The following is a 16,023-nucleotide window of genomic DNA, read 5'->3' on the forward strand; positions in this document are numbered from 1 at the left end:
TTTCATTCAGGCTCAAAGCAGGTTACAAAATTTTAAAAACACTGTAATAAAGACCAATAAATGTATACTCTAAATGGTGTAATAAAACTGGACTACACAGTTGGAGACCAGATATAGTTAATACATCAGTATAATTTATTATACTGTAGAGGAACAACTAAAGGCAACATAATACATCCATTGAACACTGGAGTAGGGAGTGAGAAGCTGCCTAAACTTTTCAGATACTGAAAACTATAGCCCCGTTCCCTTTATAAAAATGCTTAGCTGAACAGTTGCAGCTATACATTCTGTGAAACAAAAGTGTGGGTGCCTTTCTGACTTCATCAGTCAGGCTGTTCCACCAGGTCAGAGCCCCAGCAGGGTAGCTGGTTTTTTTAAACTTCTTTCCAGGGTGGCTCCTTCAAAAAGTTTTGCGTAGATGAGTGATGCTGCCTCAGTGGAGCATCTGTAGGTAATAACCAGAAAGAAGAGGGATTCAAATTCTACTTGCTCAGCCTTAGGTCACGCACTGGCTCAGAACAGCAGCAGCAGAAAGCCTAGACAAAGAAACCCAGAACTTGGTCACAGTAGCATAATGATGACACTCAGTTCCAAAACTACAAATGATCTCTCACAGGAATTTTACATAGAGACTGAATAGCATAGGAGATAAAACTGAGTTTTGTGAAACAACACAGGACAGGTTCTACATTGCTAACAACTGATCTCTGACAACATCCCTCTGAGTCCAGTCTGTAAGGAACTATACAAGGTTTCTGCCTTGAGGGTGGGAAGGAATGAGATGTTGGAGAGGGCAACCTTGTCAAATAAATACTACCTTAGGGACCCTTGAGAAGGGTGGGTTACAAATATTGTAAATAGAAAATAAACAGCTTCCAGGAGCTTCGGACTCTAGGCATCGTTCATAAGTTGGGCCTATTGCAACCTGGGAAAGACCTATGGTGGCTAGGGAAACCCCAAAATCCTGAGCTGGCCCAGGCGTGAATATTGAAGTCCTTTAGAAAAATCAGTCATGGGATCTCATGCACTGAAGCTTCAGATTAAAGAGGGCATCTGTGGGATAGCAAGGTGACTGGTAAATCAGCAGAATACATGAGATTGGATCAAACTAGCTTTTCTACTGGTGAAGGTGGCGATGGGGTCACCTTTGATCATCAAAAACCTTAGGCAAGTTTTGCTTACATTGTTTTGCCTCACATCATTGTTTTGTTTGTTAGCATTCTTTGTTCTTTGAATTTCTTAATTCTTCTTTGAGAAAGGTGGACTATAAATGAAGTTAATAAATAATAATAGGATTTCCATGAGCAAAGGCATGTGGGCTGGAGACTATATTGAGGGGAAATTGGTGAGTTTATCCCTGGTTCCCAATTAAAGGAATACACAATCAAAGCTAGCTGTAGTTTGCTTTGGGCACCTGTGAAAACAAAGATTTGTGGAAATTGATAACCACTCCGCCTCCTGGTCTCCTTGGGGTTGATGGTGGACTGTATAACCAGAAGGAGAGCTGAGGCATCTTCCAGACAGCAGATGATCAGTGTCTTCCTCGCCTCTATGGCACTTCAGATCACAGCATGTCTGGGACACCTGTTCTACACTGCTGGCTTTATGTGGACCTTCACTATGTGTGTGTGTGTCTTGATCTGGAAAGTGGTCTTCATCTGGAAGTTTATTGTGGACATTCTTCAAAGCACTCTTACACTATGTACTGTTTTTCTGAACAGTGTTTGTAGATGTTCTGATTAGCATTACTGGTTCCTGGTTGATATATTGCTCACACGCATTTTTTAAAAAAATGAACCACCCACTGCACACAACAAGGTGGTGGTGGAAGTGGGCAGAGCCATGATAAATGGGAGAAACATTGCAGGCAGGCAAAGAAATGAAATCAAGGAGTTTCAGTAAAAGATTGGAGGGGAAAAAAGCTGGGACAGCAAGGAATATGCAACAAAACTGTGATGATTTTATTTTTAAAAGGTAGCTAAGGGAAATGAAACAGAAGCAGGAAGGCTGTCTGGAAGATGCCAAATACAGCCCATCATTTCTTTCCAGCAAGGTCTCAGTCTTGTAAGCTAGATCAATTTTATTCTCTTCCAGGAACCTAGACAGGAGCGCAGTCTTAACCATTACTAATAAAGCATTGTGCAACATCAAGGACAAAAATGAGGAAATAAGGGTACTTGTATATCAATTTCTTATGATGGGACCGACATGACTGTGATCACTGATAAATCTTCTCCCTCACACCACCACATCCTTCAGCTGCAATGGAGTAGCCCTTCCTAACATACAGTACTAGTTGCAAGTTAGCACTAATCCTGCCAACCCTCAAAGTCACCATAAAAAGCATTCTGCAGGCTAAAGAAACAGTGAGCCAAAACAGATGTCATTTATAGTGTATGCCATAGCCTATTCATAGACTAGTGTTGTTTGAGGGTTGTAGATGGACTGTACATCTTTCAGCCTGCTGGCAGGTCTTTTTTCCAGTTGCCGCAGTAACTGCTGAGCCCCAGGATAGCAACCAAAAGCCCTCTGGCTCTTGTCCTTACACAAACCTTGGTTTTAAGTATGCAGGATCCATTACAGAATGGAGCTGTTCTGCCAGGCCTTTGGTTGAGGCAGCAGTTGTCCAATAAGACCTTGGCCTCTCCTGCTGAAGCCTATCATCTTTATGTGGTCCAGGCTGAGAAGATATGGAGACCAATGGTACCAGCTGGAAATCACTGTGTTATGTTAATTTATGCTGCTTTTAAACTGTTTCACTTGTATATTGAATTATGCCTTGATGTTTTGATAAGTTTTTACATCCTGTTCTGTGATCTGCCTTGAGCACATTCAGGGAGGGCAGAATATAAATTTAAACAAACAAACAAACAAATAATGTTGAAAATTAAATGGGCTTCTCTTTTTTTTTGTATGGACTCCTTACTGTTACATATAAGGTTTGTTTGAGACTACAGTGGAAATTTCTATAAGTTTCTCCCTCTCAGGGCCTCTTATCTACCAGGAGCATCATTTCATGGAAATCAGTGAGCCACTCTTGGAGGCAGGAAAGTTCCGTTCTGCCACTGAAAAACTCAGTCTGGAGCCAACCCATCTATTTCTAATGCATTCATGGCTAATCTTTATACAGATTTCAGTCCTGTGTATGTAGAAATCTTTAGTAAATGTTTCAAGAGGTATTCCTGCCTTTTATTGCTCTTCTTTTCATCTACAGAATAAATAAAAGTACTGAAGTAATTAATCAATTGAAGGAGAGCTGTGTGCATTCAGAGAAGCTGGTTTAGTTCAATGTTTTTAATCTGTTTTTTTCCTTTGCTGTTCCCATTAGTATCTGGGGCATGTGGAAGTGGATGAATCAAGAGGAATGCATATATGTGAAGATGCTGTGAAGCGACTAAAAGCGGTATGTATATTTATTTTAAATATTGTCATTATGTTAAGACTTTCCCAGTTTTCGTGTACTTGTGGCTTTGTAAGGGAATTAAATATAACTTGAGAATTTAGTACACTTTAATGTAGCATATTTCTATAATCCAAATAAAAATATATATTTTTGGTTCCCTATCCAGATTCCTAACTTAAGTAAATAACTAGATGCTACATTTCCCACAGAAAATGAAAATTATTCTGAAGTAGCAATCACCTGAACCAGCCTATTCCATCATGATGGATAGAAATGGCTGAACTAGAAACTTCTTTTCTGTGGCATTCAGGATAGCTTCATTCTTAGTGCCTTTTCTGTTAAAGGAAAGGCACTTTTTGAAATCTTACTCTGAAGTTCAGGAGTCATCATGCATTCCTGCTGCCTTCTGTACTGGTGTCTTAAAATGTAATTAGTTCCCTTCCCATTGTTTGTCAGTAAATAAGCTAGAAAGTTTATTGGTATTGACATGTAGGGTGGGTGGTTCTGTATTTTTAATTGACACCTTGTTTAGGGATTCAAGTTTTCATGAGCCTTCTTTACCCTCTGTGTTTTGCTCCATATCAGTATGGCTTATTTCTTGGTTAGCCTAATAACAATACTTGAGGTGCGTTTCTACAAGCTGAACTTGCATTTTTACAGGATAGCTGTCTCTTCCCAAGCAGTAGACTAGGTTTTGCTCAGAAGTTCTCTGAAAACAGTGTTGAAGTCATTCAAGGACAGCATTCTAGATAAATCTATTTAGGTGTGGAACTTCTTGTAACAACCTGATGTTGTCAAAACAGACTGACTTGTATATGGTAAACTGTTTAAATGGCAGGATTCCCTCTCTGAACTGCTGCAGAAATGTGTTTTCTTGTGTCTTTTTCTGGCTGCTGTTAAGGGTTTTCACTGGGGCCCGTTTGGTGTTTCATGGTTAATTGCACCACAAATGTTAGGCAACTTCCCCTAAAAGATATAAAATAATACTTTTTTTCATTTTAATGGATCTTCAGCCTTTTCCTTTCAATGAGAACAAACTTATTTTCAAGTTTACTGTTGGGGAAGTGGGTGGGAACAGTTGAGTTTTATTACATTTTTATTGCCATGTGCTATCTGAATGTGGCAGTTTCAGCAGCATTACCTGTATCTGTACTTTCAACAGAATAAATTGGCAAAGCATTAATCAACTGGGATTGAGGGGAAAAAGGCAAAGCAGACCTGCTGGAAGTAACATTCAGCCAAATGTGCTGTTCGTATTTATGCTATTTTATTAAACCCAGGCTCATACAGAGTATTTGGGGGCATATTCAGCATTATTTGGAAGAGGAGCATGCCAGTGTTTCAAGATTAAATATCAATATTGGGTTAATTTTGAGAGAGCATAATGGAATAGCTTGAAAGGGGTACCCAGTATGAATAAGGAAGCTCTAAGCCTTAGGAAAGAGGCTGCATATGGAACAAAGGATTCTCAGTTTGTGACCTGAGCAGACAGCAAGGTATAGTTGTAGCACAATAAGTAGACAGTAAGACCAAACACCTTGCCTGAGAACTAAATCTATAGAGCACTAAAGTCAAACTATCAAATTCTGCTGTGAAGTGTTGCCAGTTGTCTGCGTTAGTATGTGCTTGATGAAATTTGCTTATGTGGTTGGAATACAGAAAATCCTACCTGGTCAATTAGAAGCATTATGGTATGGCTGGTAATCTTAAGTGCGTTAATACCCAACTATATTTAAAATTAGAATTTCATATAATTGAAGCTCTTTTTTTCAGTGCACATCCTTAAGAGCCTCTAAAATACAGTTTTCCTCTTGATTAATAACAGCCATATACTTGCCCATTGGAAAACTATGTTGAAAGCTGCCAGTCTTTTTCATTGTCTCCATCTTTTCTAATTTGGTTAAAAAGTTGTCTTCAGTGTCTTAACGTGTCATATTTTTTGTTTACAAACATGATACATTTGTTAATGTGTGTTCTTGTTTTAGCAGGTAAAAGAAAGATAAATTGTATTTAAAACTATCTTAGTGTTATTTCTGAATATTAACTTCCATAGCTACCCTAAAATCCATTTTGCATGCCTCCTTTATTGTTCTTTTTCTGGGGCATCTAAATTTTTCCTTGTAATCCATGCTTCTACAAGTAAAACTAATGAATGTCTCCTAAACAAGATAGCTGCTTACAAGCCTCCTAGTTTTACACATCTTCTGAAGCTTCTGAAGGCTGATTATCTTGATATTTATTGCTTAACTTGGCAGTGGTGGCAACCAGCTTTTTTTTAATATGCAGCCCTGAGATTCATTGGCTCTTCGGTAACTAAAATAGGGTTCTATAATGAATATGTGGACATAGAACAAACTCCAACAACTTTAATTCATTTATAGATACAGGCATCATAAATATAACATAGAACAAAATTTGAATGCAGTAATATTTGGAAGACTAACATTTTCTGAGTCCAGTGGCACCTTTAAGACCAACAAAACTTAATTCTGAGTGTTTAATTTGTGTGCATGCACACTTCATCAGATCCATAGAATCACGGAATCATTGAGATGGAAGGTACCTCCAGGGTAATCTAGTCCAACCACCTGCACAATGCAGGAAATTAACAAATATTTCCCCACACACACACCCCATTTACCCTGCTCCATGCCCAGAAGATGGGGGGGGGGGACAATTTAGCACTGATGCAACCCTTCCTGTCCTCCTTCTCATGACCTAATTCACAGAATCAGCATTGCTGTCAGATATCCATCCAGGACCAGCCTCACGGCATCTGGTGCCCAAGGCAAGCCCCTGCCCTGCCACTCCCTGCCCTGCAACCTTCCTCCCTCACCTCCAGCAAGGGCTAGGGTGAGCACTATGGTGGTGGTGGAGGCTTCTGGTGGCCGGGCTGAGCAACAGCAGCCAGGCAGCATGTGCGCTCTGAGGCACAGGTGCCATGCTGCTGCACTCACTTGTTTCCCTTGCCAAATCAGTGATCCTAGGGCTGCCTAATGGATGGGCCAGCCCTGTGGCCATCTAGCCTCTGTTTAAAAACCTCCAAGGAAGAAGAGCCCACCACCTCATGAGGAAGCCTGTTCCACTGAGAAATAACTCTGTCAGGAAGTTCTTCCTAATGTTTAGCCGAAAACTCTTGATTTAATTTCAATCCATTGGTTGAAAGGGTTAACAGATGTGAGAACTGTTTAAGCACAGTAGCCAAGTGAGAACTGAATGACTTAGCATGTGTAGTGAGATAAGAACCCAATATCTCTGCTAAGCCCTGGGGGTTCCATTTTTCTGAGTGTTGTAATAACATATAATTCAGTAATCTCCTGTTCCAATCTGTTTCTGAAATTCCTTTGCAGTAAAACAGCTACTTTGAGGAATTTCAGAAACAGGCTGGATCAGAAGGTTGTTGAATTACAACTGAATTACAATGGCAGCTACTCCCCCCCTCCCCCAATATGTAAGGCTTGAGGAAGACTGTTTCAATGTATCTCATGGTGTGTGTGCACACACATTAAACAACCAGAATTTAAATCCTGTTGTTCTTAAAGGTGCCATTGGGTTCAAACTTTGTTTTCTAAGGTAAAAGCTTTAATGAGTCAAAAGTTACTTTGTCAGATACTTGGAAAACTTATACCCTGGAAAATGTTACTGGTCTTCAAGGTGCTATGAGATTCAAATTTTGTTCTCTTACTACAGATTAACATGGCTACCCCCCTAAAACTATAGCTACACCATATTCTTTTACACAGTGTATACAGTACGGAGATTCTTGAATATTATGCTACATGCTGAAAGATGAAAGAAATAAGGTGCATAATAAGTATGAAAAGCTACTGTTGACCCTGGAGTGGCCAAAACTGTAGACACTAAGCAAAGATAATCATAGGTGTCTGATAGGTTGGAGACAATGCATATGAAATAATTACTAAATGGAATTTGCCTGAGTGAAGGGAAGCTTTGGAACCTAAGGCATGCCTGTGTTTAAAGCAGTCTACTGTTGCTTCTGTAACCACGTAACAAGTTATGAGTGACCTTTTCCAAAAGGCTATTGAATGCTTTGAGCTGAAGGTGTATTGTGGTGTGGGGGAACATTGGAGAATATCCACGTGGCAAGCCACGCATTGCACGCACAATTGCTAATGGTGGTATTTATCGCATAACCAGTTTTATTATGAAGACTGTCAGAAAAACACTGGGAACACTTTCTTTTCCAGAAATTGCTGACCTCCCTGTCCCTAAAACTAATTATATAGAAAATATAACCTGCCACATTTAATTGCTATCGAGATGTATGCTTTTAGTTTCTGTTAATCTGTGCTTCTTGCATACACTATAAAAATACATATTTTTGTGCTGCCTGGATATGGATATAATGTCCCTTCTCACATTTTACACAGCAGAATGTGGGGGGAAATGCACTTAAATTCTACATAGTTTCCTTGTCAGTTAGTGAATGGATCTTGATTTCAAAATAAGTATTGACATAACAATTATCTACTCTTTCACTACTGTTAGGCTTAGAAAATTAATTGTGAGACTGTATGCACATAAATCTCTGGATGATGACTAAAAGATAAATGCCCACAATATTTAAGTTTGGTTTTATGCTGTTTGAGCTGTTTAATTTCTCTATCTTGTTAATTCCTAGCTCTGTATCCCTACTGCCAAGTTTGGTTTATAGCTTACTGAAATTAAGGGGACCAACAAAATGAAATAATATTTTGCATGAAATTGGGTCTGATTTCCCCCTTCCTCCCCCCCCCCCCCATTTCAGAGCTATTGCTGTCATTCTAATAGAATTTCACAGTATTTGTTTCACATTTGCTTACCTCATCCTTCACCGATAATTCTGAATCTTTCCCTACTTGTCCTTCCAATCTCCAATCCCCATTTCTTGTATATGTGTGTGGGTTTGAATCTCTGGGACATTATAGCTACCTACAGTAATAGCGTTCGACTTGTCCCCCCTGTTCCTCCAGGAAAGGAAGTTCTTCAAAGGCTTCTTTGGAAAAGTAAGTTTAATGCCTCCTTGTGTTTGGGCTATAAGGAGTTACATCCCTGGTATAGCACTGTGATGTCAGATTCCTGCAGAACCTGGAAGCTTCATCTTTAGCTGACCTGAGGAGATTACACAAAAGTAACATCACTTCTTACCTCAGAAGCTTCAAGAATCCCATAATTTCTGTTTCTTACTAATGGGCACAGATGAAAGTGGGGAGTGTACAGTCTGATGAAAACTTCTTATGGAATGATATAATTTACTGCTTATGGATCCCTTTTTAAAAGCCATTACTAAGATTGCCAAGATTACTAAGATTGTGTTTACTTAGATTGTATTACTAAGATTGTGTTTGTACTTCACCCAGAACAACAGGACCTTGTTTTAAGGCACTACACAAGAAAATGGTGTAACCTTTCATATCAGACATTCTTAAGATATGAGAGCCAGTTTGGTGTAGTAGTTAAGTGTGTGGACTCTTATCTGAGAGAACTGGATTTGATTCCCCACTCCTCCACTTGCAGCTGTTGGAATGGCCTTGGGTTAGTCATAGCTATTGCAGAGAACAGCTTCTGTGAGAGCTCTCTTAGCCCCTCACAGGGTGTCTGTTGGGAGAGGGGAAGGTAAAGGAGATTGTAGGCCGCTGTGAGACTCTGAGATTCAAAGTGCAGGGTGAGATATAAATCCAATAAACTGGACCTTGCCCAGTCCCGCAAGGCTTGCAAGACAATATTATTTCAGTTAGCTTTTAACTGAGTGACCACCACCACCACGATGTTAGATCCAATTGGATGTCCAAGAACACTGAATGCCATTCTAAATCATACAGAATTAGCTCCAAATTGTTTAAACTGTTTTAAATTGTTTATTTTAATGTTTAATTTAACTGTTTTTATTGTTATTCTATTATGTTCATGAGCAGCCCTGAGCCTGCTTCGGTGGGGAGGGCAGGGAATAAATCAAACTAAGCTAAACTAATATCATCATCTTTTTCTGCTACCTGCTACTGTTTCCAGTCTTGAGTAACATATATGTTATGTATCAATAGTTAGTTTTCACATAGCAAAATATACAAGGAAACAAGTCCATCATATGAGCCTTTAGAAATTACAATGTGGTATTCAAATCCCTGTATAATGTTATCTTAATTGTCTGTCTTCTGTTCAGCCCCTCATTTGGGGTGCGCATGTGCAAGCCAGCCACCAGAGGATTTCCTCAGCTTTTCCTTAATGTTCTAGAAAACTCAGGGGGAGCCTCTCCCCTTTGGCGTGTATTTGAAATCATTTTTTTGCTCACAGTGTCATGTGCTCCAAATGGGGCATTTCCCTTTCCCCTCAGTTTATTTTTTACCTTTGCAGTGAGAGAACAAAGTCCCTGCTAGCTCTGTATTTACTTGCTACTTTTCCACAGGAATTCACTGAATTTGTTGCTTACTCAGCCCTTCTCATTGGCATGGAGCAGAAGGCACTGTTTTAAAAATGTTCCAAATGTGGAACAAAAATGACCTGCTCGGATGTGCACTCTTCATGTTTATTATGTCTGGCCAAGCGGCAAGAGCCAGCAATTGTTCTATCAAGGACTTTTTTTTTTTCTGGAAAAAGAGGTCCAGAACTCTCAAGAGGGAAATGAAGGAGAAAAACACAGGTGCTCCTCATGAACTTTTAAACATTTTTTAATAATAATAATAATAATAATAATAATAATAATAATAATAATAAAATTTTATTTATATCCCGCCCTCCCTGCCGAAGCAGGCTCAGGGCGGCTAACAACATATATAGGTATACAATACAGTACAATAGGTATACAGACATTAAAATTAACATTATTTAAAAACAATTCAGTTCGGTTCATATAAAAGCAATTCAATAAACAAATCATGTTGGCGGGTCCCTTTATTTAACCATCATAAGTCAGCATTCCGTAAAAGCCAGCTTGAAAAGGGTGGTCTTGCAGGCCCTGCGGAACTGGTCAAGGTTCTCCGCAGGGCTCGCACCTCCTCTGGGAGCTGATTCCATAAGCATGGGGCCGCGATGGAAAAGGCCCGTGCACGAGTGTTCTGAAGTTTAGCCTCTTTTGGCCCTGGGATGGTCAGCTTGTTTTTCCCTGCTGACCTCAGTGCTCTCTGGGGCTCATATGGGGAAAGACGGTCCCTCAGGTAGGCCGGTCCTCGGCCATATAGGGCTTTAAAGGTAATGACCAGCACTTTGTAGCTAACCCGGTACACGACCGGCAGCCAGTGCAGTCCGCGTAGCCCCGGCTGTATATGCTCCCACTTCGGGAGTCCTAACAACAGCCTAGCCGCCACGTTCTGCACTAGCTGCAGCTTCCAGGTTCGACACAAAGGCAGCCCCATGTAGAGGGCATTACAGTAGTCCAATCTTGAGGTGACCGTCGCATGAATCATTGTTGCTAGGTCCTGACGTTCTAGGAAAGGGGCCAACTGCCTTGCCCGCCTCAGATGGAAGAACGCTGACTTGGCAGTGGCTGCTATCTGGGCCTCCATTGATAATGAAGATTGAGAAGATTGTTTCCACAAAGAGGATCTGTGTTCCCAGAGGAAAAGCCCTGGTTTTATCTTCAGTTTACCCATAAAGCCCACTTTGACAGAGCAGGCTGCTTAAAGGCTAGTCAATGGGGAAAGGCCTTAGCTTAGCTGACAGACTTTCGGAATCGGAACAAGACATCTGCTCTGGCCGGCATACTCAGATGTTGCTAGCAAAGTCTCCCACTCATGGTGAACAGCCATTGGTCCACCATAGGTTTCATCAGTTCCGTCAGGCTCACAGTTGGTTCTGGCTAGGTAACATTCTCAACCCCCGACCACTCATGGTGCACAACTGACACCCCCCCCCCGGCAAAGCACTGAGAAAAACACCACTCAGTTCTGAGTCCTCCCCCTCCATGAGTGGAGTTTGTTTGTAGTTATTCACAATTACACTAGTCTTCTCTGTTTTCCTGGCAATCTCATATTGCCAGGAAAACGGAGAAGACTAGTGCTTGCAGCAATCGTTGAGCAGTAGTTCCTGTGGAAACATGGTGACCAGAAGAAAGGATGACACTTCCGCCTTAGACTCCCACCAGTCCGGCTTTCGTCCGGGTCATGGGACGGAGACAGTGCTGGTCGCCTTGGTGGATGACCTCCAGCGGCATCTGGATCGAGGCGGCGTGGCAGTGCTGATGCTGTTAGACCTGTCGGCTGCGTTCGACACAGTCGACCATCAGCTACTGGCCTGCCGGCTCGCTGACGCAGGGATTAGGGGGTCGGCCTTACAGTGGCTTTCCTCCTTCCTTGACGGACGGGGACAAAGGGTGGAAATTGGGGGAGAGCTGTCCCGGAGGCACCCACTAGTGTGCGGGGTGCCACAAGGTGCAGTTCTCTCTCCGATGTTATTTAACATCTACATGCACCCCCTTGCTCAGATTGCTTGGAGGTTTGGGCTTGGGTGTCACCAATATGAAGATGACACCCAGCTCTATCTACTAATGAACGGCCGGCCTGACTGTGTCCCAGAAAACCTGGACCTAGCATTGCAGGCCATGGCAGGTTGGCTCAGGCTGAGTGGGTTGAAGTTGAATCCAACGAAGACAGAGGTCCTTTGCTTGGGCTGCGGCGCCCCGGGAAGGGAAATTCCCCTTCCGGTTTTTGACGGTGTGCCGCTGAAAGCGGCCCATAGGGTCAAGAGCTTGGGGGTTCTTCTGGAGCCTTTATTATCAATGGAGGCACAGATAGCGGCCACTGCCAAGTCAGCGTTTTTTCATCTTCGGCGGGCAAAGCAGTTGGCCCCCTTCCTTGAGCGCTGAGACCTAGCAACAGTGATCCATGCTACGGTCACCTTGAGACTGGACTACTGTAACGCCTTCTACATGGGGCTGCCCTTGTGCCGAACCCGGCGACTGCAGCTAGTGCAGAACGCGGCAGCTAGGCTGCTGCTGGGACACCCAAGATGGGAGCACATACACCCGGGGCTGCGCGGACTGCACTGGCTGCCAGTGGTGTACTGAGTTTGTTACAAAGTGCTGGTTATTACCTTTAAAGCCCTATATGGCCGACGACCTGCCTACTTGAGGGACCGTCTTTCCCCATATGAGCCCCAGAGAGCGCTGAGGTCGGCTGGAAAGAACCAGCTGAATATCCCTGGGCCAAGGGAGGCCAGATTGAAGACTACGTGGGACTGGGCCTTCTCCATTGCAGCTCCACTACTGTGGAATCAACTCCCGGAGGAGGTGCGGGCCCTGCGATGTTTAGACCAATTTCGCAGGGCCTGCAGGACCTACCTCTTCAAAATAGCCTTCACTTAATACCGAGCCAAGAAAGTTTCGCTGGATATGTTTTAATCACTGAATTTTATAGAAGACCTAAGATATAGCACCATAATGTTCATTTTAATACAAGTTGTTTTAATGATTTAATGATGATTTTATATAATTGTAATTGTAATTATCATGTGTGGTTTTTATTGTACATTGTAGTTATGTGTTGTGAGCCGCCCTGAGCCTGCCCCGGCGGGGAGGGCGGGATATAAATAAAAAGTATTATTATTATTATTATTATTATTATTATTATTATTATTATTATTATTATTATTATTATTATTATTATTATTATTATTATTATTATTATTCTCTTGAAACATGTGAATAAATTAACCTAGGAAGCATGTTGCCACATTACTTCCACAGTCACAAAGGCTTGTGTTGTATTCATCATTGATTCAACATGTTCCTTGGAGCAAAGCAATTGTGAATAACTACAAATGAACTCCAGTGGATGATACAGCTTTTAGACCGTTGGACTGTTGTAGTATGAATTAGAGACTATGTCAGTTGTCATACTGAAGCGCTAGATAATTCCATGTATTGGTTTGTGAATACATCAAGCATTATTGTTCAAAGCAGTGCTGACTGCACTGTGCTGTCTGTCTTTTCGGCTAGAGCATCAGTAGATGAGATCTGTAGCATGGCTACCTGGTCATTCTTCTCTACATTTGTAAGACATTACAAAAATGACCAGTGGAACTCTTTTGAGGCCACCTTTGGAAGAAAATTCCTTAAACAAGCAGTGGACTGAGAGAATTCTATAGAGGCCCCACCTTTTTGTTAACTTGGTTACATAAACAGTTTGGATGACTGAAGGAGAACGAAACTTTGAATTTACGTGAAGGTTTCTTCTCTTCAGTGAGGTGAAGTCATCCATTTATTTCTCCACAAAAAGTGGAGGGAATTAGTAAGGGTGATAACTTTGGAGCAGGGCTATTGGATGACTGGAAGAGCAGCCTTACTCTATCTCAGAAGAGGCATACAAAAATTTGCATAGCCCTACCTGGAACAAGAGGAGGCTTAACTTAACCACTTCGGATGACTTCATGCCACCAAAGAGAAGAAACCTTCCGGTAAAGTCAATGTTTTGTTTTCCTATCTCATTTCTTCAAGAATGGGGAGATTATTCCAGGTATCGGTGCATTGATCCTAAGCACTCTTCAACCCAACCATCTGTTCTGACCTGGAACATCTCCACCTGCATAGGATCAACCACTTTTTCTGGAACTCAGGAGCAGGAAGCAGCCTCACATTCAGGACAGAGTTTGAGTTTGCCTTCAGACATTTCACCAGATTACACAGAGGGCAAACTGACCCTGTCTCATCCAACAAGGGCCTCTGCTTATATGTGAAATAAATGATATGCAAGAGCAAGTCACAGAATATTCAAGCAACATCTTCTGTGCCTAAGCCTAAAGATAAAATCCTAGGCAGACTTTATTCCAACTCACTGGGTATCATCTCCTCTCACATGTTAAGAGTTTTGGAAATATCTGCAGCTATTTGGAAAAAACCTGCTAGCATTCCCTCCACTTCTTAAAAGAATTGAATGACTCTACAGAGTGCAACAGGAGGGAAGTCCTCACCTCTTCACATATTCCACCTCTTCATCCCTTACTACAGAGGAGATGCAGGCTTTGAAGCACCCAGGTGTGTTCACTCATCACCAGCTGATAAGGAGGATCATAAGATTTGTGCAGTAAGTAGAAAAGTTTATTCTTCAGCTCTGACTGAGGATTGCTAATTATGGGGCTATAATGAAGGAGCTACTAGCTATCTTTATTGGGGGAAGGGATATGACTTTGTTAATTGATTTCCTCCCAAAGGATAAGAAGCCCCTAGCCAAGCTCCTTCAGTTAGAGTCTGTCCACATGTCAAAGCAGCAAATTAATGCAGGGTGGCATGCAGCAGACTCTTCAGATAGGGCTGAGATCTTGGCAGGTGTTCTCCATAGACATGCATGGCTTCACTCTATCGCTGCACCTGTTGAAATGCAACAAAAGTTTGAAGACATTATTTTCTTAATAGATAGACAATGTACTGTTGCAAATAAAAAAGAATAAACAAACTGTCCATTCTTTTGGTGTTTCTGCTGCACTCAGCAACCCGTTGATCTAGGTATTTTTTTTTTCATTTTAGAAAGTTTTATTAGTTTCAGAAAGAAAAAAGTAGGAGCAGGGAATGAAGGGAATAGAAAACAGAATACATATTAACCTTGTTCTGCATAAAGTTACTTTCAAAAAGTACAAGCCTACATCTGCAATATTTTCTTAAAATACGTAAATTATCACATATTATTACCTCTAAGCTAAACATCATCAACATTTTGATATTTTATATTATGAATCTTTTAGTTGATATCTATTAAGTTTGACAGTTTCAATAAAGGCAATTTTGTATTATGAAATACAAGGAAAAAGGAGAAATAAGTTCATACCAAAGAATCTTAAGAGTCTTGAGTGTCTAACCAGGCATAGAATTTCATCCAACATTTTCTTGCTTCATCCTTAGATTTCCCAGCCAACAGTTGGGATAAAAAATCCAGCTCTGCTGTTTCCAGAATTTTTCCCACCAAGTCCGTTTTCATGGGAATTTCCTGTAATTTCCATTTTTGCGCCAAGAGAATCCTGGCTGCTGTGTTGAAATGTGCCAACAAATGTCTCATTTCTTTGGAGTAGTCCTCAGGAAATATATTCAATAAAAATAGTTCTGGTTTGAATTGGATCTGTGTCTTCATAATTTTCTGTAGTATTTCGTGAACCATTTTCCAATAGCCTTTCACCATCTCACAAGTCCACCACTAATGTGATAAAAAGAACCTACTTGTTTAATACAACATTTGTTAGACATATTAGTATAATTCTTACACAATTTCTGTGGAGTTAAATACCATCTATAAAACATCTTATACAAGTTCTCTTTGAAAGTTACTGACCTAGTTAATTTAACATTGAACTTCCACAGTCTCTCCCATTCTAATGTAATGTTGTGGCCAAAGTTTTTTGCCCATTGAATCATACAGTCTTTTACAACTTCATCTTGTGTCTTCATCTGAACATATATATATGAACATATGAAGCTGCCTTATACTGAATCAGACCCTTGGTCCATCAAAGTCAGTATTGTCTTCTCAGACTGGCAGCGGCTCTCCAGGGTCTCAAGCTGAGGTTTTCCACACCTATTTGCCTGGACCCTTTTTTTTTGGAGATGCCAGGGATTGAACCTGGGACCTTCTGCTTCCCAAGCAGATGCTCTACCATTGAACCACTTTCCCTCCCCAAAAGTAGAAGTAGATATGCATATA

The 16,023-nt window shown here is 41.2% G+C and overlaps 1 protein-coding gene across 9 annotated transcripts in view; it reads left to right on the forward strand.

Moving 5' to 3' along the window:
- Positions 1–16,023, forward strand: part of NUMB (NUMB endocytic adaptor protein) — a 106,536-nt gene that overhangs the window by 71,419 nt on the left and 19,094 nt on the right. For 4 of the 9 annotated variants that reach the window (XM_060263295.1, XM_060263301.1, XM_060263296.1 and 1 more), the window contains exons 3-4: positions 3,332–3,406; positions 8,335–8,412. In XM_060263295.1, the coding sequence (XP_060119278.1) occupies positions 3,332–3,406; positions 8,335–8,412 (153 nt within the window). The remainder of the gene's footprint in view (positions 1–3,331; positions 3,407–8,334; positions 8,413–16,023) is intronic. The other 5 variants (XM_060263298.1, XM_060263302.1, XM_060263299.1 and 2 more) reach the window with 2 other exon arrangements.

Source organism: Heteronotia binoei, chromosome 21 (assembly GCF_032191835.1).
Source record: "Heteronotia binoei isolate CCM8104 ecotype False Entrance Well chromosome 21, APGP_CSIRO_Hbin_v1, whole genome shotgun sequence".
NCBI classification, from domain to species: domain Eukaryota; kingdom Metazoa; phylum Chordata; class Lepidosauria; order Squamata; family Gekkonidae; genus Heteronotia; species Heteronotia binoei.